General features: G+C 42.8%; 1 protein-coding gene across 1 annotated transcript in view; it reads left to right on the top strand.

The window, feature by feature from the left end:
* Positions 1 to 22241, top strand: part of Cwh43 (cell wall biogenesis 43 C-terminal homolog) — a 51051-nt gene that overhangs the window by 4128 nt on the left and 24682 nt on the right. Inside the window, exons 3-12 of the mRNA XM_052199003.1 lie at positions 1266 to 1386; positions 2225 to 2379; positions 4114 to 4315; positions 5651 to 5739; positions 6742 to 6999; positions 10298 to 10423; positions 12520 to 12599; positions 17574 to 17679; positions 19385 to 19520; positions 20749 to 20898. Coding sequence (XP_052054963.1) covers positions 1266 to 1386; positions 2225 to 2379; positions 4114 to 4315; positions 5651 to 5739; positions 6742 to 6999; positions 10298 to 10423; positions 12520 to 12599; positions 17574 to 17679; positions 19385 to 19520; positions 20749 to 20898 — 1423 coding nt within the window. The remainder of the gene's footprint in view (positions 1 to 1265; positions 1387 to 2224; positions 2380 to 4113; positions 4316 to 5650; positions 5740 to 6741; positions 7000 to 10297; positions 10424 to 12519; positions 12600 to 17573; positions 17680 to 19384; positions 19521 to 20748; positions 20899 to 22241) is intronic.

Raw genomic sequence — 22241 nt, 5'->3', positions numbered from 1 at the left:
TTTACACTCATTGACCTAGATTATTTTTGACCCATAAATATTTTGACTCATTTGGATGGATATAATAAAAAGGACAGAGAATACCAAGTGCTGGCAAAATGTGGAATGACTCAATTTTCATGTATTGTTAATGAAAATGCAAGAAGTGTCAAGTGGCGTAGCCTCTCTGGGAAGCTGTTTGGTGGAAGTATGGATGTTAAGCAGAGCTCTAAACCTTGTCATATAGTCTAGAAAAGAATGCAAGCATATGTGTGTACAGAAACTGTGTACACGTGTTCATAGCAGAGTTATTCATCAAAGTCTAGACACAGAAACAAGTGAGTAGTGCCTATCAACTGACAAGTGGGTGAACAAAATACAATTTATCTACACAATGGACTAATTGTGTAGAAGGACTAATCTAGACTGCAGTATGGATATTCCTTGAAAGCATTATGCTGAGGGTAAGAAGCCACCACAAAGGGCCCCATATGTAAGCATCTGCTTACGGAAAGATCTACGGAGACAGAAAGGTGAGTGTTGCTAGGATGTGAGAGTGGAGAGAAATGAGAAGAGGCATTTGGGGAGGGGGTGGAGAGAATGTTCTAAAATTAGTGGTGATAGTTGACAATTTTGAATGCGCCCAAAACCTCTTAAGTTGTATACTTTAATGTTGCATACCTTATGTGAGAATCCTACCTAAATGAATAAAGATTAAAGATACATAAAGATATCTTTATCTTCTATCTTCATTCTATCTTCATCAGAGTTAAGACTGTACTAGACACAGTTCTTTTTTTTTTTTAAGATTTATTTATTTTTATATGTAGGTACACTGTAGCTGTCTCCAGACATACCAGAAGAGGGGATCAGGTCTCATCACAGATGGTTGTGAGCCACCATGTGGTTATTGGGATTTTAACTCGGGACCTTTGGAAGAACAGTCAGTGCTCTTACCCACTGAGCCATCTCTCCAGCCCCTAAGATTCTTTTGTTATATTTTACTGTTGTTTTGTTTTGTTTTGTTTTGTTTTGTTTTGTTTTGTTTTGTTTTGGTTTGGTTTGGTTTGGTTTTTCCAGACAGGGTTTCTCTGTATAGCCCTGACTGTCTGGAACTCATTTTATAGACCAGGCTGGCCTCGAACTCAGAAATCTGCCTGCCTCTGCCTCCCAAGTGCTGGGATGAAAGGCGTGCACCACCCCTGCCCTAGACACAGTTCTTAGCAAATGCAGACTGTCGGGTGCCAGGGCACACTCGCCAGCTCACCCCCCTTCCCTGTCTGTAGGCAGCATCGCTTCCTTTGAGGCTCCAAATGCCATGCTTCGACTGATAGTCCTCGCCCTCGGTGTGTCTTCTTCCCTGATAGTGCAAACTGTGACCTGGTGGTCAGGAAGTGGATTGCAAAGGTATGACTCAGGTCTCCTGTACCTACAGACAGACAGGTGTGACCAGTTCCCCTGGGGAAGTTCTGACCATGGGTTTCAGGGCAGTTTCTCAGTCACTGGGCTTTGTAAAAGTCTCTCTTCCCTTTCAAAAAGCAAAGGTGGGTTCAAATACTCACCACCAATCTCAGTTTGCTTTGGTACTAGGGACCAAACTTAGGCGTTGCGTGTTTTCAGTTTCTCCCTGCTGTTCTGCTGTACTTCTGGCCCCAATATAGTATAAATATTTTAAAAATTAGATTTACTTATTTAAAAAAAATTATTTAGTGTGTGTGTATGTGTGTGTGTGTGTGTGTGTATACAGTGTACACACTGTGTGGAGCTCAAGGACAATATTCAATAATGAATTCTCTTCTTTAAAATTTTTTAAAAGATTTATTTATTTTATGTATGTGAATACACTGTTACTCTCTTCAGACACACCAGAAGAGAGCATTAGATTCCATTATAGGTGGTTGTGGGTGCTGGGAATTGAACTCGTGAGCAGTCAGTGCTGTTAGCCCCTGAGCCATCTCTCCAGCTCCGTGGATTCTCTTCTTTTACCTTGTGGGTCCCAGGGAATCAAACTCAGGTTTGGTATCAAAAGTGCCTTAACTAGCTAAAGCATCTTGCTGGTCTCGTGGCAACACAATTTGTCCTTGGTGGGATTTTTAAAAGTAGCCTAGACTTATACATAGGCTTGTACTAGACTCTAGAAAGGTTAAGTTGGGGATATCCCTGAAGATCGCTGGCAAAGGGATTATAGATCCATACTCTGTGGATGGAGCACACTTAGTCTTTCTTAAATGTCTTTCCCTTCCAGGTACCTCAAAATCTGGGGATTCATCCTGGGACACGTTCTTCTTCTTGTCCTCCGAATATGGTACACATCATTAAATCCAATTTGGAGCTATCAGATGTCCAATAGAGTGATTCTGACATTGAGTGCCATAGCTGTGTTCAGCCAAATCGGCACAGGTAAGGATGTACTCAGTTTGTTTGGGGATCTTCTGTCTCTTTTCCTGTGCAATAGCACATTTGAAAAAGAATTTTCCTCTGTGCTGGTGCTGGGAATCCAACCAGGACCTCAAGCATGCTATTAGAGCACCCTACCGACTAACTTGAGCTCCTAGCCTCAAGATAAGTTGTAAAAATAGCTTTCCTGCAATACAGCTCCATTTGAACTTTCCCTCCTATTAAGTAGTAACAGACAATGGACTGTTGTGCGGCAGAAGGGCCTGGCTCCTTTCCAGTGCATATGCGGCTGGAAGAAAGTGGCAGGGAGACCGTGGTTGGGCGTGCCCCTGTGTCCAGGCGGACTTGAGCAGATCCTGCCTACTTCAGGTCTGCTCCCTCCTACTTCTGTCCTCCTTCCACTTCTCAGCACAGGATGTGAGTCTCCATCCTCGCATCCATCTGCCCTGTGCCCTTATTTGAAAACCTCACACCCTTTGGGGGTGTGAGCACAGCGGGGTTCTTCGCCTTTCTGTTTGAAGATGTGTTGGGTTCTAGGGCCTGGAGACCCTTGCCACAGCTGACTGAATTTTCTTCAATGAATACAGCACAGATGGCCCCTTCTCTCTATACTCTTTCAGCTTGATCGTCGGATCCTTGAGCCCTCTCTGTCCTCACTACCCACTCCTGCGCCTCCCCATGCCCATAGCTTTTAGCCGGCTCCTTCCGCTGAGCCTGTTCTTGTCATAATAACGTTCTTCTTTCCTCGGGCCGCCAGTCCCACAGGCAGGTCCCTGGGCTGCCTTCTGTCCATAGAAGCCTTCGTGGAATTGCGAAGCATCTCTTCTGTAGGTTCTTATGTGGGTACAAAGAAATTCTCAGGCCAACATTGCCTCGCGTGGCCTTAATTTAGCGTGTGAAGCTGTGGCTTCGATGAGTGTTCGGGATCAGGTCAGCAGGACACTCAGTTAAGGAGGCACAGGGCCTTAGCCTCAATGTCAGTTTCTTTTCATTACCTGTATAATCTTGGACCAGATAGTTAATTTCTATGGGCGTGGATTCGAACCTGTAAACTGGGATTAGAAACAGAGCAGACCTCAGAAATCAGTAAAAGCGAATCGAATCTAGCAGGGACCAGGGGCTCACACAGCCGACGCACAGTTAGGATCCTGGGTACCCAGAGTGTTCCAGATCCTGCTCTTTCATGAGAAAGTGGGGTTTTGTGCGAGGATGTTGCACTCAAGTTGGATGCCGCTTGCTCTCTCAGGATGACACCCCCTTCTTCCTGCCCATACGTCTTTCACTCTCTTAGCTTCACATGAAGTTAGTAGCTGTCTGCAGTTTTATTTGCCAGGTTCGCCTGCTTTCCCTTACACCACCATCCTGGAGCTAGCCGGAAATGATCCCTCCATCCGATAGCTCGGGTGCATTCAGCTTCTTAGAGTGCAATCTCCTTTCTTTTCTTTTTTTTTTTTTGTTTTGTTTCTTGATTTTTTTTTTTTTTTTCGAGACAGTGTTTCTCTATGTAGCCCTGGCTGTCCTGGAACTCACTCGGTAGACCAGTCTGGCCTCGAACTCAGAAATCCACCTGCCTCTAACTCCCAGAGTGCTGGGATTACAGGCGTGTGCCACCACCGCCCCTGCTTGCAGTCTCCTTTCTGCAATAGACTTTTTGAGGTTGTGGGCCATTTCCTGATCACTGAGAGCCCTTCTTCTTTCTCTCTTTTCTATTTTGTTTGTTGGTTTTTTAAATTCTAGATGGTGACTACAGAAACCCTGAGGCAAAGAAGCCCAGTGAGGTCCCCACGGGCAGGACATCTCGATCTAGTTGGTTATTGCCAGGTGCCGCCTTTGGGAGCCTCGTGTTCCTCACTCACTGGATCTTTGGAGAGGTCTCCATTGTTTCCAGATGGGCAGTGAGTGGGCATCCCCACCCAGGGCCTGATCCTAATCCTTTTGGGTGAGTTCAGTTCTGTTAGCTAATGGGGAGGGGCGGGGCGGGGGCGGGGCAGGAGGGGAGGAGCCAGAAGCTTGTCTGCTGGGTACTGGAGGATTGTGGGAAAGCTGAAGGGAATTGAGAGCCGAATAGGTCCCCACAAGCTCTCCTGGGAGACTGAGGAATTCCTAACCTGTGGGGGGGAAGGCATGATGTCAGCTGGTCATTCTTTTCAGCCCCCCTGGGGCTAGCACTGGGTTACTGTTAGACAGATGACAGTGTTACTGGAAGCCAAGACTCTTCCCTGTGCTCTCCTCTGCAGATGGCAGAAAGGTCTTGTTTTCCTCATAGACTTAAGAGGATTAAGTGGATAACAACCAGGTGACAATCCTAAAACAGTGCCTGGTGTGGCATAAGAGCTGAGTTTGCGATTAGATTTCAGCTACTTAAGTAATGCTTTGTTGTAGCTCCCATTGGTACTGGATTTCCACTGAGGCTTACTTCAATTTACATACATATACACATACATGTGCATATGCACATGCATATACACATACAATGTGTGTGTGTGTTTTGCCTACGTGCCTATCCGTGCAATGTGTATGTATATGTCTGATGCTGGTGTAGGCCAGAAGAGGGTGTCCAATCCCCCGGAGCTGCTGTTCCAGATGTTTGTGAGCCACCATGTAGGTGCTGGGAACCAAACCCAGGTTCCCTGCAAAAGCAACAACTGTTGCTAACTGCTGAGCCATCTCTCCAGCCCATTTTAAATTCTCCTCCTGTTGAGTTTTTTTTTTTTTTAATAAAAATTGCAAAACACTGGACTAGCTTGTGGGCTTGTGGTAGTTAAAAATACATCAAACTGTCACTTATTTTAGCAATGCAGACACTAGACAAAGCAGTACCGGGTTAGAATGGAGACAGAGAAGGAGGAAAATGCCACAACAAACTCTGCTTTCCCTTTGGTGTTTGGCAGAGCCATTTGAAATGTCAGGGAGCTGCGATGAGCCGTAACTTAAGCGTTGTGAATTCAGTTGCTGTGTCTACATTGACCGAGAAAGACTGTAAGAGCCATGCGTTAGATGTTTGGCTACTTCAACATTCTATTCCGCTTTATTTCACTTCTGGTTCTGGATATTGACTCCAGAATCTCCTGCATGCTAGGCAAGTGCCCTTCTGCTGAGTGACGTCATCAGCTCTCCTGTGTGCTCTGTGGACTGGTTCTGACTGGCTCTCATTACCTCTACAGTTTCATATCCACGGTGTGATATGAATGGATGTAGCTAGAGTCAGTAGATAGATTTCTGATCTACGCTTGCTTGAGTGTTCGTTTTGATTTTTATTTTCATTTATTTACAGAGCTGCGGTTCTGCTGGGCTTCGCAAGTGGACTGATGCTATCAGGGTCCTCGTGGCTTCGTGATGCTGGGTTAGCCTGGTGGGTGACGGGTACGTGGAACTGACCTGCAAACGAATTGTCATTGCCCCAAACAGAGAGGATATCTTGAAGAACACTAATGAAAATGTATATATTGTTGCTGGGCAGATGGTAGTGGCACAAGCCTTTAATCCTAGTACCTGGGAGGCAGAGGCAGGTGGATCTCTATGAGTTTGAAGCCAGACTGGTCTACAGCATGAGTTCCAGAACAGTGAAGGCTACACAGAGAAACTCTGTCTCAAAAAACCATACATAATACATACATACATACATACATACATATGTGCATACGTGCATATATGCATACATACATACATTCTATGTAAGACTCAATATGGATGGATAAAAGCTGATTTCACAGGAATTGGGAGGAATGTTACATGACTTCAGTGTTGGCTCAACATTAGTTAAGTCACTGCCTGTCAGGGACCAAGGAGAATGCAGAGTCCTGACCTGTCAGGCTCTGGGAAAACAGTGGACAGAGTGTAGACTTGCTCCAGCAGTGAATGTCTCTAGAATCTTAATGGCCTCCTCTCTTGGGTTTGTGTGGGTGAAATACCATTGTGTGTACTGCCGGACAGCACACAAACAGGCAACAACTACTTACAAAATGCCTTAGCAGAAAAGTTCTAGAAACCACTCAGACCCTGTGTTTCCTGCTTTCTTGCATCTGGATGGTTGTACTTAATGAACTTATTTCTAATTTCTCAAATAATTTCAATTCCTATCACCACGAAGATTGTCAGGCTAGCTACTGCGATGCCCGCTCCTACCCCTTCCCTAAGAATGAACACTGGCCCGAGGTTTGCTGGACCGTGTGAATTTTTGGAGGGTGGTGCCAGGCTGTGACTTTGAGCAGACCACATTAAGCGTCTGCAGTTTGCTTTGCTGGGGAGCTCAGACTGAACCAGTGGCCTCCGCAGGGCAGGTCCTTTCCGGTTCTCGCCTGCCATGCCAGGAGGCATGTTCTCTTGCCTGATGCATCCTCTCCTGTTTTTGTTTCTTACAAACAGGAGCAGCCTCGGCCATGGGTCTCCTCTACCTGCCCACATGGGCAGCCGCAGTTTCTGGATGTGTCCTGGCAGTCTTCACAGGGTCTGTGTGGCCTCAAGTACTTGGACATCTTGTGAACTCAGGGGCAAACCCTGGAGGAGCCATGGCCACCGGCATGAGCCTTTATCTTTTAGAAATATTTTTCTGTGCCTGGTGCACAGCCTTTAAGTTTGTTCCCGGAGGCGTCTACGCTAGAGAAAGATCTGACGTGCTTTTGGGTGAGTACACGCTAACAAATCCAGGTAAAGAAACTGACCCAAGTTCTCTAAGACCGGCCAGGACTCAGTGTCTTCTATGATGGCTGGAAACAAGGACACTCTGTAGTCTCGGTAAGATAGACTCTATGGAAAGAAAACCCAGAAGGATGTCAAAACTGGAATGTTGCTCCAGTTAAGTGCACTTCTACAATGTTCATCACTTGGCTGGCCTTTAAATGAGGGGTGCAAGCACTTAATCCCATCCTTTTGGAGACAGAGGCAGGTGGATCTCTGTGAGTTTTAGTCTGGCTCAGTTTATATGCCGAGTTCCAGCTTGGGCTCCATAGTAAGACTGCGTCAAATAAACAAGTGAATAAAATGAACAAGTTGAGAAAAAAAAAATCTAAACCACAGTAAAGCCTGAGTGTTAGAAACTCACTACAATTCAACATTCATAAGCTTATTTCACATTGATTAATATGTTCTTTAATTATAACTAATTATAATTAATATGTTAAATGAGTAATTTAACTAAGTATTATTCTTATTTTATTATTTTGTTTTAATTTATTTTATATAAATATGTACATTTATTTTAATTATATGAGAATCTATTTTATTTTATATATAATTACATATTTATTATATAGTAAATATAATTTATTATATTATTCATTATATAATAAATGTTATGATAAGTTAAAAGTTATTTTTCTGAAAAAAATGGAAATACTGGTTTATGGCAAGTATTTAGAAAATCAACAATGTCTATCTCTCCCTCTCTTCTTTTCGTGACAGTCTTACTTTGTAGCCTAGGCTGGCCTGAAGTTTACTCTGTTGATCAGGCGCTCCTTGAACTTATGCAAATTCTTCTGCTTTGGCCTCCAAAGTGCAGGGTTTATAGATGTGAGCCTCTGGAACTGCCTGCTCTGTAATAAGGAAGAGAAGCGTGGCAAGTCCTTCCGCCGTGGAATCTTAGGGAGCGGGAGGCTTCGGCGCTGATTGGGATCCAGTTCAGGCTTGCCCACGCTTCCGGTTTAATACTCGTGCATTTATTTTCACAATATCGTGAGTGCCAGGTTGAAACTTTGCTGGAATGCGGGGAGGGACCACACATAGGTAAAACAGTAAACAAATCCTTAGGACATTCCCGGGGGATGGACACCTGACGGAGAGGCGTGGCTTCCACGCATACTCCACTACAGTTCTCCCAGTCGCTGCACCTCACATTAATCATCCTAGACGTCCGCCGGGACAGGCTGCTCTCACCGCTAAGTTGGGAGTCACACAGCTAAGTGAGGCAAGATCTTTGAGAAAAAGCCTTCGAGAATTCCCTATTTCCTTTCTCGGCTGGAGCTCCCCTCCTTATAGCCATGACCCCACCTTCCTACCCACCCAACTTCCCATTATTTCTCTTTATTAAAACAAACCAAAAAAAAAAAAAAACCCGAAAAACAAACCAACCATAAACAAACATGGGGTTTGATTTGTGTTGGCATGTGACCTACCTGAGTTCGGCTGATGTCACACTCTACTGAGGAGAATTGATTTCTCCCGCTCCCAGAAGACATCAGTTAAAATCAGCTTCCCAGTAAGGGGTGATACTTTATGCCCAGTTTCTCACAGTTTCTCTGCAGGTGCCTGGCTTTGCAAACTTTGTAATTCTTGTGGTTTCTTTCAGGTGGGTCTGCTCTGTCGGGCTCTGCTCTGTCAGGAGTCCTGCTTTTTTCTTACTCAGGGTGCAGTCAGGTGGAGGACAGGAGTAAGGAAGAGCTGTGCTGTGCCTGCCTTTGTTTCTCTGGAGCTCTGTGAACGCTGAGCCTTGCCAGTTCATTCTCCCTACCCATAGAATTGGGAAACCGCACTTTATTTCAGTTTCGTGCAAGTGAGAACCTTCTTTAGTGGGAGTGGTGTGGTTACAGGGGAAGGAAAGCTGGTAATGTTGAGTAGGTTTCTACAAAATATCTTTACTCCTTCTATTGAGAATTTCATACAATATATGTTGATTATATTCTTTCCCCTTCTCCAACTTCCCTGCCCCAGAGCTCCCCCACCTCTCTACCTACCCAATTCCACTTTTTTTCCTCTCTATGTAAACAAGCATAATAATAAAAAAAGACAGAGCTGGAGCAATGGCTCAGTGGTTAAGAGCACTGACTGCTCTTCTTGAGGTCCTGAGTTCAAATCCCAGCAACTACATGGTGGCTCACAACCATCTGTAATGGGATCTGATGCCCTCCTCTGGTGTGTCTGAAGGCAACTACAGTGTACTCACATACATAAAATAAATAAATAAATCTTTAAAAAAAAATAAAAAAGACAAAAAGTGCTCAAAAAGGCACAGACTCTGATTTATGTCAGCCAACCACTGCTAAGCATGTGTGTGGCCTGCCTTGGAGTGTGGTTGGTTAATACCCAGTATCAGTCCATCGAGAAAAACTGATTTGCCCTCTCCCTGCAGACATCCGTGACAAATGGCTTTTTGGTTAGTGGTGGGTCTTTGTAGCCACTTCCCTGTCTCTGTGCTGGCATTTCCTCTGGTTTGAACCTGTGTGGGTCTTGTGCATGCCGTCACATTCTCTGTATCAGTTCTACCAAGTCTGGGAAGGGCTGTTTCCTTGGAGTCATCCTGTTACAATGCTTCTGTCCTGTCTTCTGCATAGCTCCTGAGCTTTGGGCAGAGAGGAGTGTGGTAACGGGCATCCATCCCTTTTAGGGCTGAGCACTACGAAATCTCATTCTCCATACATTGTCCGGTTGTGGGTCTCTGTGTTCATTAATATCTTCTGCAAAAAGAAGCTGCTAAGATGAGGACTGAGTGAGGTACTCATCTATGTATGGACAGAGCAGTACATCACTAGAAATTGTTTTATTGCTATGACCATTTGGAAGAATAATAGAAGTAGGTTTTCTTCTAGGGCCCATGACCTGTCTAGTTTCACGTTCTTGGTCTCAGTGTCAGATATAGATTTCATGTTTGTGAGTGTCTCTAAATGAAAAACAAAACAAAAAACAAAAGAAGTGCTTGGTCACTCCTGTAACATGGCGCCACTGTAGACCAGTGGGCATGTCTTGCAGCACGCTGTTCTTGTACTCGGCTTCTACCTAAGTACTGGCTACATTCCCCATATTCTCCTCTGCAAAGCACTAAGTGCTCTTAGCCACTGGGTCTTTTCAGCCCCAAGCTCCCCATTCTTTTAAAGAATTAATTTTTATGATACTGTATATTGAACCTCAGGCCTCATGCATGCTAAGGAAATACCTTGCCACTGAGCTATGTCCAATGCTTGCTTTTTTTTCTTCCCTCTCTCTTTAACAGGGAGCATAATGGTAATTATTGGATTGAGTATGCTGTTTGGACCTAAGAAAAACCTTGATTTTCTTCTTCAAACAAAAAACAGTCCTAAAATGCTTTTGAGACGCAGTGAGAAATGCATGAAACTCAGTAAGTATAGTTTTACTTGCTTCTAAGAAAGTTTGGTATATATATTTTTACATTTTTTTCTCCCTCCCTCCCTTCTTCCCTCCCTTCCTTCATTCCTTCCTCCCTTCTTTTTTTCCTTCATTTCTCCCAGCCACCCTCCCTTTTTTTTTTTTTTTTTTTTTTGCTAGACAGGGTCTTTTTATATAGCCTTGTCTGAGCTGAAACTCACTATGTAGCCCAGGTTGGCCCTGAACTTACAGAGCTCCTTCTAGTTCTGACTCCCCAGTGTTGTGACTAAAGGTGTTTGTCGCCATGCCTGGCTCTCGTTGTATATATTTTCCAACATGGATTTAAGAGGACCACAAAGCCATATTTTCCTGTTGTCTTTGTTGTCTTCCTGCCATTTTCTGGTTTGTTGAAACACATTTAAGCAAATCCCCAATACTGTGGCATTTTAACCCTAAATAGCCTGTATGGTTTTATTTCATTTCTAATATAGAAAATTTAGCAGGTGGAATTTCTAAGATGCTTTCTTCGGATAGTCGATACCATGTATTCTAGCTCTTATTCTCTGGAGGATTAAACATGTTTACATTAGTATGTTGATAAGCTATAGACTCACACATGACATTAATTCATCACCTAATATCTAACAATTTTAAATGAGTGGATTACGCACAAAAGTTTAGTGAATGTGTACAGTGTGCTGATTAGGTAACTGTTATGTAGGACACAAGGACATGTGAACACTGGTTTCTACCTTTAGAAGTTTGAAACTTTACCAAAGGACACAAAATATTATTGTAAAAGGAGAGAGACAACACTGAAGATATATAGGTCTTCAAAATATTTTTAAATGAGGGCTCGCACCATTATGTAAAACCTGTCATATATGTCTCATCACAGCATGGGAAGATCATAATTAAAAATGAGATTTTTCTCTGTGTGTTTGGCAATCACTGCTTCACAGTGATACACCTGGGGGTGGAGTTTGTCCTCATCCTACTCGGGAGTCTGTGGATTTGCCCGCTCCGAAGATTCCTGAGTTTCTTAGATCTGGGAAATCCTCAGCATTATTTTCCTTGTTCTCTTTCCTCTGTCTTTTTTAACGCAACTGATTGGACTGGACCTTCTTCTGTTCTTTGCTTTTGCTTCTTCTGTTTTAAGTGCTTTCATTTTTCCTGCCTCTGTTTTTTTTTTTTTAATTGAAAAATACATACTTACTTATTTATTCAGTGAGGGGGCGAGGCATGTGAGCGGAGGTCAGAGGACAACTTAAGAGAGTCTTTCTCTCTTCCACCACGTGGGCCTTGGGGATGAAACTCAGGTCTTCAGGCCTGGCAACTTTACCTGCTGAGCCATCCTGCCAGCCCTGACCTCTATGTGCCTCCTAATTGTCCTGTAAGCTTTGTCTGATGTCGTCTGAATCTTGTCCATCGACCTTGTCTCACTCATTAAATTATATATATCATTTATTTGTATTTTAAAATTTGTTTTGTTATATGTGTATGCATGTTCACCAGCATGTATGTCTGTGTACCACAGACATGCCTGGTATCCACGGAGGCCAGAGAAGGCTGTCAGATCTCCCAGAGCTAGCATGATAGACACTTGTAAGCTGCCACAGGCTGTGAATTAAACTTGGGTCCAGTGCCCTTGACTAAGCCGTCGCTCTACTCTATACTTTTATCTCTAAAAGTCTGCTTTATTTCTTTACGGACTTCCATGATTCTTTTGTCTTTAGCCTTACATCACCCAGCCATTCCTTGGCGTGCCCTCTTCCTTTTAAACATGCTAGGCATGCTCGCCTTATATTCCAGTTCTTGATTTTCTGACATCTAAGGTCTTTGTGTGCCTGGTTGATTAGGACATCTTTTCCTGCTGCTTTGCACCCACAAACATATTTTTTTCTTGTGTATTCTGTAATTTATTTTTACTTTATGTTATTGCTCTTGGAACGTTCTCAGGGTATCATCTTTAAAGCCTGTTTTTTTTTTTTTTAAAGTATAGGTTATGCATATATGCCAAGCACAGACTCCTCTGTCAATAGATATAATTTTGAAAAAGTTATTTAAAATTTTTATTCTTTTTAATGATTCTTTCTTTGTTTTGTTTAGTTTTGTGGCTGCTTGTTGGTGTGGGGTTATTGGGATTAGGACTACGGCACAGAACCTATGAGAAAAGATTAGGCCAAGGGGTAAGTAATTAACATTTTTGAAATGAAGTTTTATTCTCTCTCTCTGTGTATATATATATATATATATATATATATATATATATATATATATATACATGTGTGTATAAATATATGATTTATATATGACAGTAAACTATTATTTGACATCATTTTGACACCTGACATTTTTCTCTATTTTTCTTTTTCCATTTTGTTAAATATTGTTGCTTAGCATATAAAATATTTTTTACTATGAAGTTTGCATACACATCTTATGCATATTCACTCCAATTATTTTGTCCCCTTGTCTTTTCTTTGGATAACTTTTTCTCCCCATAGTCCTCCCTTATACTTCCATAGCATATATGTATTTATTTCAATTATAAATATGAGGGAAAATATGTGCTAGTAAATTAAATTATTATTAATATAAAAGTATAGAGTAGAGTGACGGCTCAGTCAAGGGCACTGGACCCAAGTTTAATTCACAGCTTGTGGCAGCTTACAAGTGTCTATCATACTAGCTCTGGGGGATCTGACAGCCTTCTCTGGCCTCCGTGGATACCAGACATGCGTGTGGTACACAGACATACATGCTGGTGAACATGCATACACATATAACAAAACAAATTTTAAAATACAAATAAATATATATCATTTAATGAGCGAGACAAGGTTGATGGACAAGATTCAGACCACATCTGACAAATAAAATTATTATTAATATAAATTATTAATATAAATTAAATTATATTAATATAATAGAATTAATATAAACAATAAATTAATCTGGCGACTGTATTTCTTTACTTAAGCTTGTCCCCAATAACTACAAAGATAAACTGATATTGATTTAAGACTGCACCTCAGTAGCTGAGCAATCAAATGATCTACTGTTCCTTTCTAATCTGGCTGCCTCCCAGCCCCATCCCGTGATGCTTGCATGTTAGTATTGATCTGGCTCCACTTCCCCATCCTGCCAGCTGACCTGAACCTTCCTCTCTTCCTCTCTTCTTCTCCCCCTCTCTCCCTCTCTCCCTCTCCCCCCTCTCTCTGTCTGTTCTTCCTCTGGTTGGGACATGTCCCACCCTACTCTTTATTCTGTCCAGCCACTGGATGATCAACCTTTGTTGGCAGGGCAAAGAATAAATGGTAAGAAGTGTCTACACAAATGTGAGACAGGAGATTCTTGGTATAAGCATTGCAGTTCTGTGTCCAGATTGGAACAAGATATAAGGGCCGAGAAGCCATCAGTTGAATAGCACAAGGGTAAACTTTACACAGTGCACAAGCACACTGTCCAACAATATTTTTCTGAATCCAGCTTAGTTCGCTCAATATGATGGTCTCTAGTTGCATCTATTTTCATGCACATGACATGATTTCACTCTTCTTTTTGACTTAATAAAACTCCATTGTGTATTTGTGCTACATTTTCTTTACTTGTTAATCTATTGATGGGTATCTTGGTTTGTTCCAAGTATTGGCTATTGTGAATACTATAGCAATAAATGTGGATGTTCAAATACCTTTGTGCTTTGTTAACTTAGATCCCATGAGGTAGACATCCAGGAGTTGTTTAAGGTGACTATATGGTGCTTATGGTTTAGTTGTTGTTGTAGTTGTATTTACTCCTATTTTGTATATGTGGTTTGCTTGCATGCATGTCTGTACACCATGTGTGCGTGTACCTGGTGCCCACACAGATCCAGGGGGCTTCAGATCTATAAAAGCTGGAGTTACAGGTGGTTGTGAGCTACCATGTGGTTGCTGGAAGTTGAACTCAGAACCTCTGGAAGAGCAGTCAGTGCTCTTAACTACGGAACCATCTCTCCAGCCCTTTCCATTGCTATTTCTATATTACTATTTTGACTTAATGCTAGACCTGGGTACGATGACGTTAAGACCCTGGCTCCCAGTCTCTTTACTCTTAGGCTGGTCATAAGATGGAATGACCAAGGAAGTGATAACGGCAACTTGGTCTTGCTTTTCATATGCAGTTAGTTTCCCATTCATGATTTCATTAATATAAATTGTAAAAGAACAGAGAGTATTTTGCATTTGATTGCTGAAGATGTGGATGTGTCTCCTATTCAAGGAGAGTCTGAGGGAAAAAGCCTTGGTTTTGTGAATTATGTCTACCTTGTATGATTACACGGTGTGGACATCTTAGTGTTCTTCGCTTTTTGTGATTTTAAACATTTAGACGTTTGCCATTCCTCTGGAGACAAAAGCAAGACGAAGTCATTGTGAAGCTATGTTTTCCATCTGTTCTGGTAAAAAGATAATTGTATTTCACAGTGCAGCCAGACTTACAATTTGAGATAAAATAGAATTTGAGAGTTATTGCTGAATCTTAGTAATCTGTACTACCAGGAAAAAAAATGGTTTCATATTAAATAAAAAGCTCTCCTAAGGAAGGAGATTGCTTCCATGTTTCTCTGGATCCCCTCCCTCCTCCTTCTCTTCATCCCCGAGTTGTGCTCAGGACCGAACCCAGGCCTCACCCAGCAACTCTTTCTTAGTAAATAGATATTAATAAGCCATCAATACAGGCACTTTTGGATGTCTTTCCCGTGTTAGCTATTACTGTTACAATATATTCTCCATATGAAGAGGATTCCTGATGCCAGCCAGGAATTCTCTGAAAAGGAATTGTTCGAATTTGATTTATTGCTTGTTTATTCATCCTCTTACTCATCCGGCAGATGTTTGCCGACTGCCTTTTGCTCTGCCCAGCGCCTGAGGTACATAGGAGAAGCAGCGCATGATCTCTGCTCTCCCCAACTTTGCATTCAGTAGATAAAGATGGTACCCATGAGAAATGAAGACTGGCAGTAGGCTTTTTAGGAAGTAAGAATGTAGAATGCAAAGTTGGTGTCTGGGTGGTGAGGGGAAACATCTCTGACGTTTGAGATGAGACTCAAAATTGATTTTTTAAAAATCCAATTATTTAGGTGTAATTCAGCTGTGATTCAGCTAGGAAATTTGTATAAAGGATTGAGGGAGAGCCAGCTTAGAGTGTTTGAGATGCATTTGCGTGGCCTGCAGGGCTGGCATTATGGAGTGGAGGCTGATGCAGGTGCAGAGTCTATGAAGGGCCTCATCACACTGGGTTTCACCAACCACAGTGAGACCCCTGTGAAGGATGAAGAAATAATAGATTTGAACATGGTTGCTAAAGTCAAAGAAAAAAAATGTAGGAGGCTTTTCAGTGGTCCAAGACAGAGGTTTTCTAAGCAGAATAGTACAGAGAAGTGCAGGGATTTAGAATGCACACAAACACATACATACACACACACATGTACACACACATACACACATACACACATGCACTCACATACACACATGATCACACATGCACACAAATATCACACAAACATGCACACACATACACACATACTCTCATGCACTTACTTTTGCTCTCACACACATGCATGCACACATATACACACATGCACATGCACTCACATGCAGGCATGCATGCACACATACATACACTCATGCAAATACTTTCACTCACATGCATACACATATGCATACAAATATATACATGCATGCACACACACATACACATTTAAGACAGGATCTCTCTGTGTAGTCTTGGCTACTCTGTAACTCATAGAGATCCTCCTGCCTCTGCTAATTGCTGGAATTGAAGGCTCTTAACTCATTGTTGGGACAAATGTTACATCAGGCTGGGGGAAGGATTTGTTCCAGCTCACAGTTTCAGGGGAAGGGAGGTATAGTGGTTGGGACTCTCTGTGGTGGTGGGAGCTTGCTTGGTGACCTGTTACATCTGTGCACATCAGGGGACATAAACTCATAAGCCCTTACATCCCTTCACCTGTCAGTGTGGCTATGTGTCAACAATGTTCTGTAACTTCCCAAATGGGCTCTATGATCTCCCCAGACAGCAGTTTGAGCAGATGGCTATCGGGGAAACTTGACATTTAAGCCATAGCATTGAGGAAGGTGGTTTTTCCTTATTGCTTGTTTATTTGAGATTTATCTTATTCTTAATTGCATGATTGTGCATGTACCTGAATATGAATATGTGCAATTGAGTACAAGTGCCTTTACAGGCCAGAGGCATTGGAGCCCCTTGGAGTTGGAGTTCCGGGCAGTTGTGAACCAAAGACATGGGTGCTGGGACCCGGACTCAGATCCTCAGCAGTAGCAGTTCACACTTTGAACTATTAAGCCATTTCTTCATCCCGAAGCATTTTTAAAATGTCAATTCTCATTCTCATTCATTTTCACAGTGTTACTGCATAGAACCCCAAACAATATTGCTGTGTCTGTGTTTTTCATTCCAGGCAATTGCTTGCAACTTGCTTTAACACTTTTTTCTTTTTTGAGTTTTTGAAACAGGATTTTTTTTGATGTAACCTCGGAAGTCCTGGAGCTTTTACTGTAGACCAGGCTAGTCCCAAACTCACAGATCTGCCTGCCTCTGACTCCCAAGTGTTGGGATTAAAGGAGTGAGCCACCACTGCCCGACTTTTTACTTTTATTGTTTTACTTTAATACTTTTTTTTAACATAAAATCATCTTTATGAGTTCATCCCATGGAAATGTATAGCTCAACTTCATCTGTTAGCTGTATAGGGTTCTGTTACATGTGTATAACTTCATTTGTTTATGATTTTTCTGTGGTGGGATTAATTTACTGGGGATAGGTAGTGTTCTATTCTATGCATCAACACACACACACACACACACATACACACACACAGCTATTATAAACAATGGTTATTAGAAACTCTTTCCAAACATTTGTCTAAGTAGCCAAGTTTAAGCTAGAAGTACACAAATTTGCTTTGAGAGGACCGGTAGGGTAAGCTCCCTATTTTTATGAATTAAATATGGGTAAACACCTATGGGATTTTTTTTGCTGAAATGTAAATTTTAACAGGAGAGAGGTGAAGAAGGCTGGGACCCCAAACTTCCATTGCTCATAGTTACAAAATTATCACTTCAACAATTCCTTAGGCACCAGCAGAAGTGTTCTCGGCTGCCATCTGGCCTTTTAGGTTTGGATATGACAATGAAGGATGGTCCAGTCTAGAGAGGTCTGCTCAACTGCTCAAGCAGACGGGTGAGTCCTGCTGGAACTAGCTCCGGGTTCTGAGAAACCACAGTCCTTCCCTTTATCCTCGCCAAGTTCCCGAGTCTTAGGATGGCTGCGTGTGTGAGTTCCTAACGAAATTTCACGTTGCGGTCAGGTCTGTAATCCCACACCACAGCTGTCCTTTGGAGCAATCAACTCATTGATCCTGAACAAGTCTATCCTACTGGGTAGCTACAGGAGATTCATCTCATGCCTTTGTTCTTAGAGATGTCCCTGCTCCTGTCAGGGGACCAAGAACCTAATGGACTGAAAACAGAAAGAGTTGAGGGGACGGTGAAAATTGTTTTCAGGGTCTAGAGAGATGGCTCAGTGGTGAGGAGCACTGACTGTTCTTCCGGAGGACCTAGGTTCAACTCCCAGCACTCCCGTGACAGCTCACACCTCTTTTTAACTCCAGTACCAGGGGATCTGACATCCTCACACAGGGATACATGCAGGCAAAACACTAATGCACATAAAAAAGAAAAAATAAAGGAAAATATTTTTCCATAAAGCCCCATGGTCAGTCTTATTTGTCTCTGTGTCTTTGAGGAGTTTTATTTTTTATGAAGCATCCCTCGGCGTGCGGGGATCTAGGTCTGCACACTTCCTGGAGTGTGCAGCGTGACAGGGAAGGACTAAAGGTTCTGCCTGTCCCCTATATCAAGCACACCTCCTGAGAAGTGTCCCGGGGTCTTTCTGAGCACAGTGCTTTAGCCCTGATTAGAAGGCTCACAGACATACCAGCCCAGAGTCTAAGAAAAGCTGATAAATTCATTTTTATACCTACACCATGGAGCTTTCTGCTTTGGACTAAAATGTCATCGTGGGGTTGGAGATGTGGCTTTGAGGGGAGAGTGCTTGCCCACTAGAATCAAAGCCCTGGGTTCAGTCCCTACCACTGAATAAAGGAGACCTGGTGGTGCATGCCTGTAAACCCCCGCACTCTCGGGGCAGAGATAGGACAGAAGTTCAAGGTCATCCTTAGCTACATGAAGAGGCCAGCCTGGGATACATAAGACCCTGTCTCGGAAACATAAAAAGCCAGATGTACATTATTTTACTGTCTCTGAACATAAGCTGTGAATTTGTAAATGACACAAAGATTATTTGAACTTCTGGGAAAATTATTAAGACTATTTTTAAAACGAGCCAGGGAGTGGTGGCACATGCCTTTAATCCCAGTACTGGGGAGGCAGAGGTAGGGAGATCTCTGAGTTTGAAGCCGGCTTGGTCTACAATGGGAGTTTCAGGACAGCCAGGGCTACACAGAGAAACTGTCTTAAACAAACAAACAAACAAACAAAAGAAAACAAAACAAAAGCAAAAGAACACAAAAAGTTAAAAGTGTAGAAAATTCATACTTTTCTCCTTCCTTAAAATATCTTATACTTTAATTAAATTTTAAGCACACCGCACAGATTTGGGCCATATTTTTCTTGTGACGCTTAAGAATGATTTGGTTTGGAGTTTAGGAGTCAAGGCAAGGGAAAAGAGCAACATTCTTCCGGGCATGGTGATACACATCTGTAGCTCAGCACTTGGGAGGTAGAAGCAGGGAAGTCAGGAGTTCGAGGCCAGCCCTTGCCTCAACAAAACAAAACAATAATGAAATCCACAAAGATTTTGCAAATTGCTTTTTGTATTGTTTTTTCCTCACTGGCTGCTTTTTGGTCCCCTTTCCCCCAAACAGGTGCAGATTTTATTACCATTTTGGAGAGTGATGCTTCTAAGCCCTATATGGGGAACAACGACTTAACCATGTGGCTGGGGGAGAAGTTGGGTTTCTATACAGACTTCGGGCCAAGCACCAGGGATCACACCTGGGGGTGAGTGGAGCTTGGGAATTAGTTAATTAATCAATTAATTAATTAGAGACCTGAAGAATAAGCAGCTGTGGCTTGGGCTGGGACACTGTCCTGTGACTATGTCTCAGTGACTCAGTGACAGGGAATGAGAGAAATGCTAGCACTGGGCATAGCCACGGATTTTCACAGTGACTCCTGAGGGCTGGACATTACTGCTTCTTCACAGAGCTCAGCCCTTCAAGGCTGAGGTGAAGTCACAATGTTGGGCCTGTCTAATATTTTCAGGTAACTTACATTGTAGTGTAAAAGACAAGAACACAGTTGGCCTGGCCTTTCGTATCAGCTCTTTTACTCCTGGATTCAAACAATTTGCAATCTTGGCAGCTACAGGCACTTGCTCTGCGTTCATGAGGACCAGAGTTATGATCCTACCACACATAGCAAACCTGGCATCTCTGCAAATACCAAAGCTCCAGTTCTGAGAACCTGACTCCCTCTCTTGGCCTCTGTGAGCACAGACAGGGGCATGCCCAGCCCCTAGTAAATAAATAAATAAATAAGTCTTTAAAAAGTAGAAAGTTTCGAAAAAGGTAAGACTTGAATTCACCACTCATTATGTACTCTTTTGAATTCAAGTAAATGAACTAATGTATGGGCCTTAAATTAGATGCTATGAGATAGCCTGGAGATGAGTTAGCACACTCAGGAAGACATGTATAGATTGTATGTAAATGTGATATGATTTTACATAGGACAGTTATCTGAACTTGTGTGCTTTTATGGGTATCCTGGAACCAGTCCTCTGCAGAGACTGAAGGACAACTAAAAACACGTTCACAAAGAAATAAACCAGACAGTCTGAGACTGTGATACGAGCTATGCATGAAGAAAACAGCTGCAGAGAGAGGGTGGGGGAGAGGGAGAGGGAAAGGGAGAGAGAGAGGGAGAGAGTAGTGGCTGTGGGATATTGTTACAGTAACAACACAAGCCAGGTGGGCTTTTTATCAACACTGCTGTTTTCACATCTTTATGGCGTTTCCTCAACGTACCTGGAACTGTGATGAACGGGCTGAATTGGAAGAGGTAATGAACCAGCGAGCAGACTTCCATAGAAGTCTTCACCACAGCCCTGCTCTGAGTGCCCCTCAGTGGATACCTGTCATGTGACATGACTTTTTAATGCACTTCCTGCATCTCGTCTCCATGACAGGCTGAGAACCAGACTGCTCTGCCTTTTCTCATTCTACAGGATTATGGCGCTGTCTCGGTACCCGATTGTGAGATCAGAACATCACCTCCTTCCGTCACCAGAGGGCGAGATCGCACCAGCCATAACCTTGACAGTTAACATCTCCAACAGACTGGTGGATTTTGTGGTGACACACTTCGGGAATCATGAGTGGGTTTCTTTGGATTACTTAATAGTATACAAATGGTAGGAAGTTCTATTGACATATTACTTTGATTTAAAAAAAATGAAATAGCCTTTCTTACTTCCTAATCTTAAAAACAAACAAACAAAACCTAAAACCTTAGATTATTATTATTGTTCCGGTGTTGCTGGCCGGTTGTCGATTTGAGACGCAGACGGCCACGCGAGCCCATGACTGTTTCTTGTGGTAGCTCCCCATACATGTGTGTCGATGTTTAATCTTCATGTTGTATGGGCGAAGTGCCACATTGTTGTCCTTTTTATAGATAAAGACGCTAGGCGGAGATAAGTTAGATGATATGCACCGTCAGGGTCAGAGGTCAGAACCAAGCCGGAGCTCAGAAATGCTTGGATCTACACGTGAAACCAGACTACAGAAACAACAACAGCAACTACAGAAACAACAATACTACAGAAATAACAACAACAACAACTACAGAAACAGCACCACACTCTGTCCTTACAGGGTCTTTGGGGTCCGAGGGCACTAAGTGACATTCCCTTCTTTCCTCACATTTTCACAAACACCTGATAGCTAACACTGGTCGTCTGACTCAAAGACCCTCCGCTAGCTCCAGTCTTTGAGTCTTCTTCGAGATCTCTCTGGTCCTCTTGGTTCCCAGTGATCTTCCCCCATATCTCTCTTTTCCTGTAACACTCACCCATTTTTCTAGGAAAATGCCTCTGTTTGTCAACTACTCATGAATCTATCCCTTGCACCCACCTGTATCTTTACAGTGCAAGCAATGACATTTCCCAGAGTCCTTTGCCTTCTGTACTCTAAGTGGATTTAGTCAACAACAGGCACAAGGTTGAAGGCAACAAAAGGGAGAAGCCGGACCATGTCTCACCTCTTCTCTGGGCTTTTTCTGGTATCTCTGGCAGCACAGTCTCTTCTACGGCTGTAGTTCCTAGATCACCCCGCTGCCATCACGGAAGCCCTTACATTAGCCCTTCCCCCTCTAGCCAACGCTGGCTTCCTGCTGACTCTTGTAGTGTCAACTTCTGCCTGTCTGTCCTCTAGTGGTAGACAGTGCTAGGATCTCATTGCTGCCAACCTCTGATTGTATCTCTGCTCCCTGACTGGCTTCTCATCACTCATGTAACAATTCCCTATATTACATTTACTTTGTTTGAAGTCCCTGAGGTGCCTCTATTCTCCTGATAGGTCCTATCAAACATGATGTTTCTTCCAGAACTGTAAGTTACTTGAAAGCTTGTTTTCTGTTTCATACCTACAGTAATTAGAATATTAAAGGCAAGATACCCAGTCAGTATTTGGGCAAGAGAGCAGAGGAGAGACATTCAGA

This window comes from Apodemus sylvaticus, chromosome 11 (genome assembly GCF_947179515.1).
Source record: "Apodemus sylvaticus chromosome 11, mApoSyl1.1, whole genome shotgun sequence".
NCBI lineage: Eukaryota > Metazoa > Chordata > Mammalia > Rodentia > Muridae > Apodemus > Apodemus sylvaticus.
Note: the sequence above shows the minus strand (reverse complement) of the source record. Positions and strands in the feature narration are given on the sequence as shown.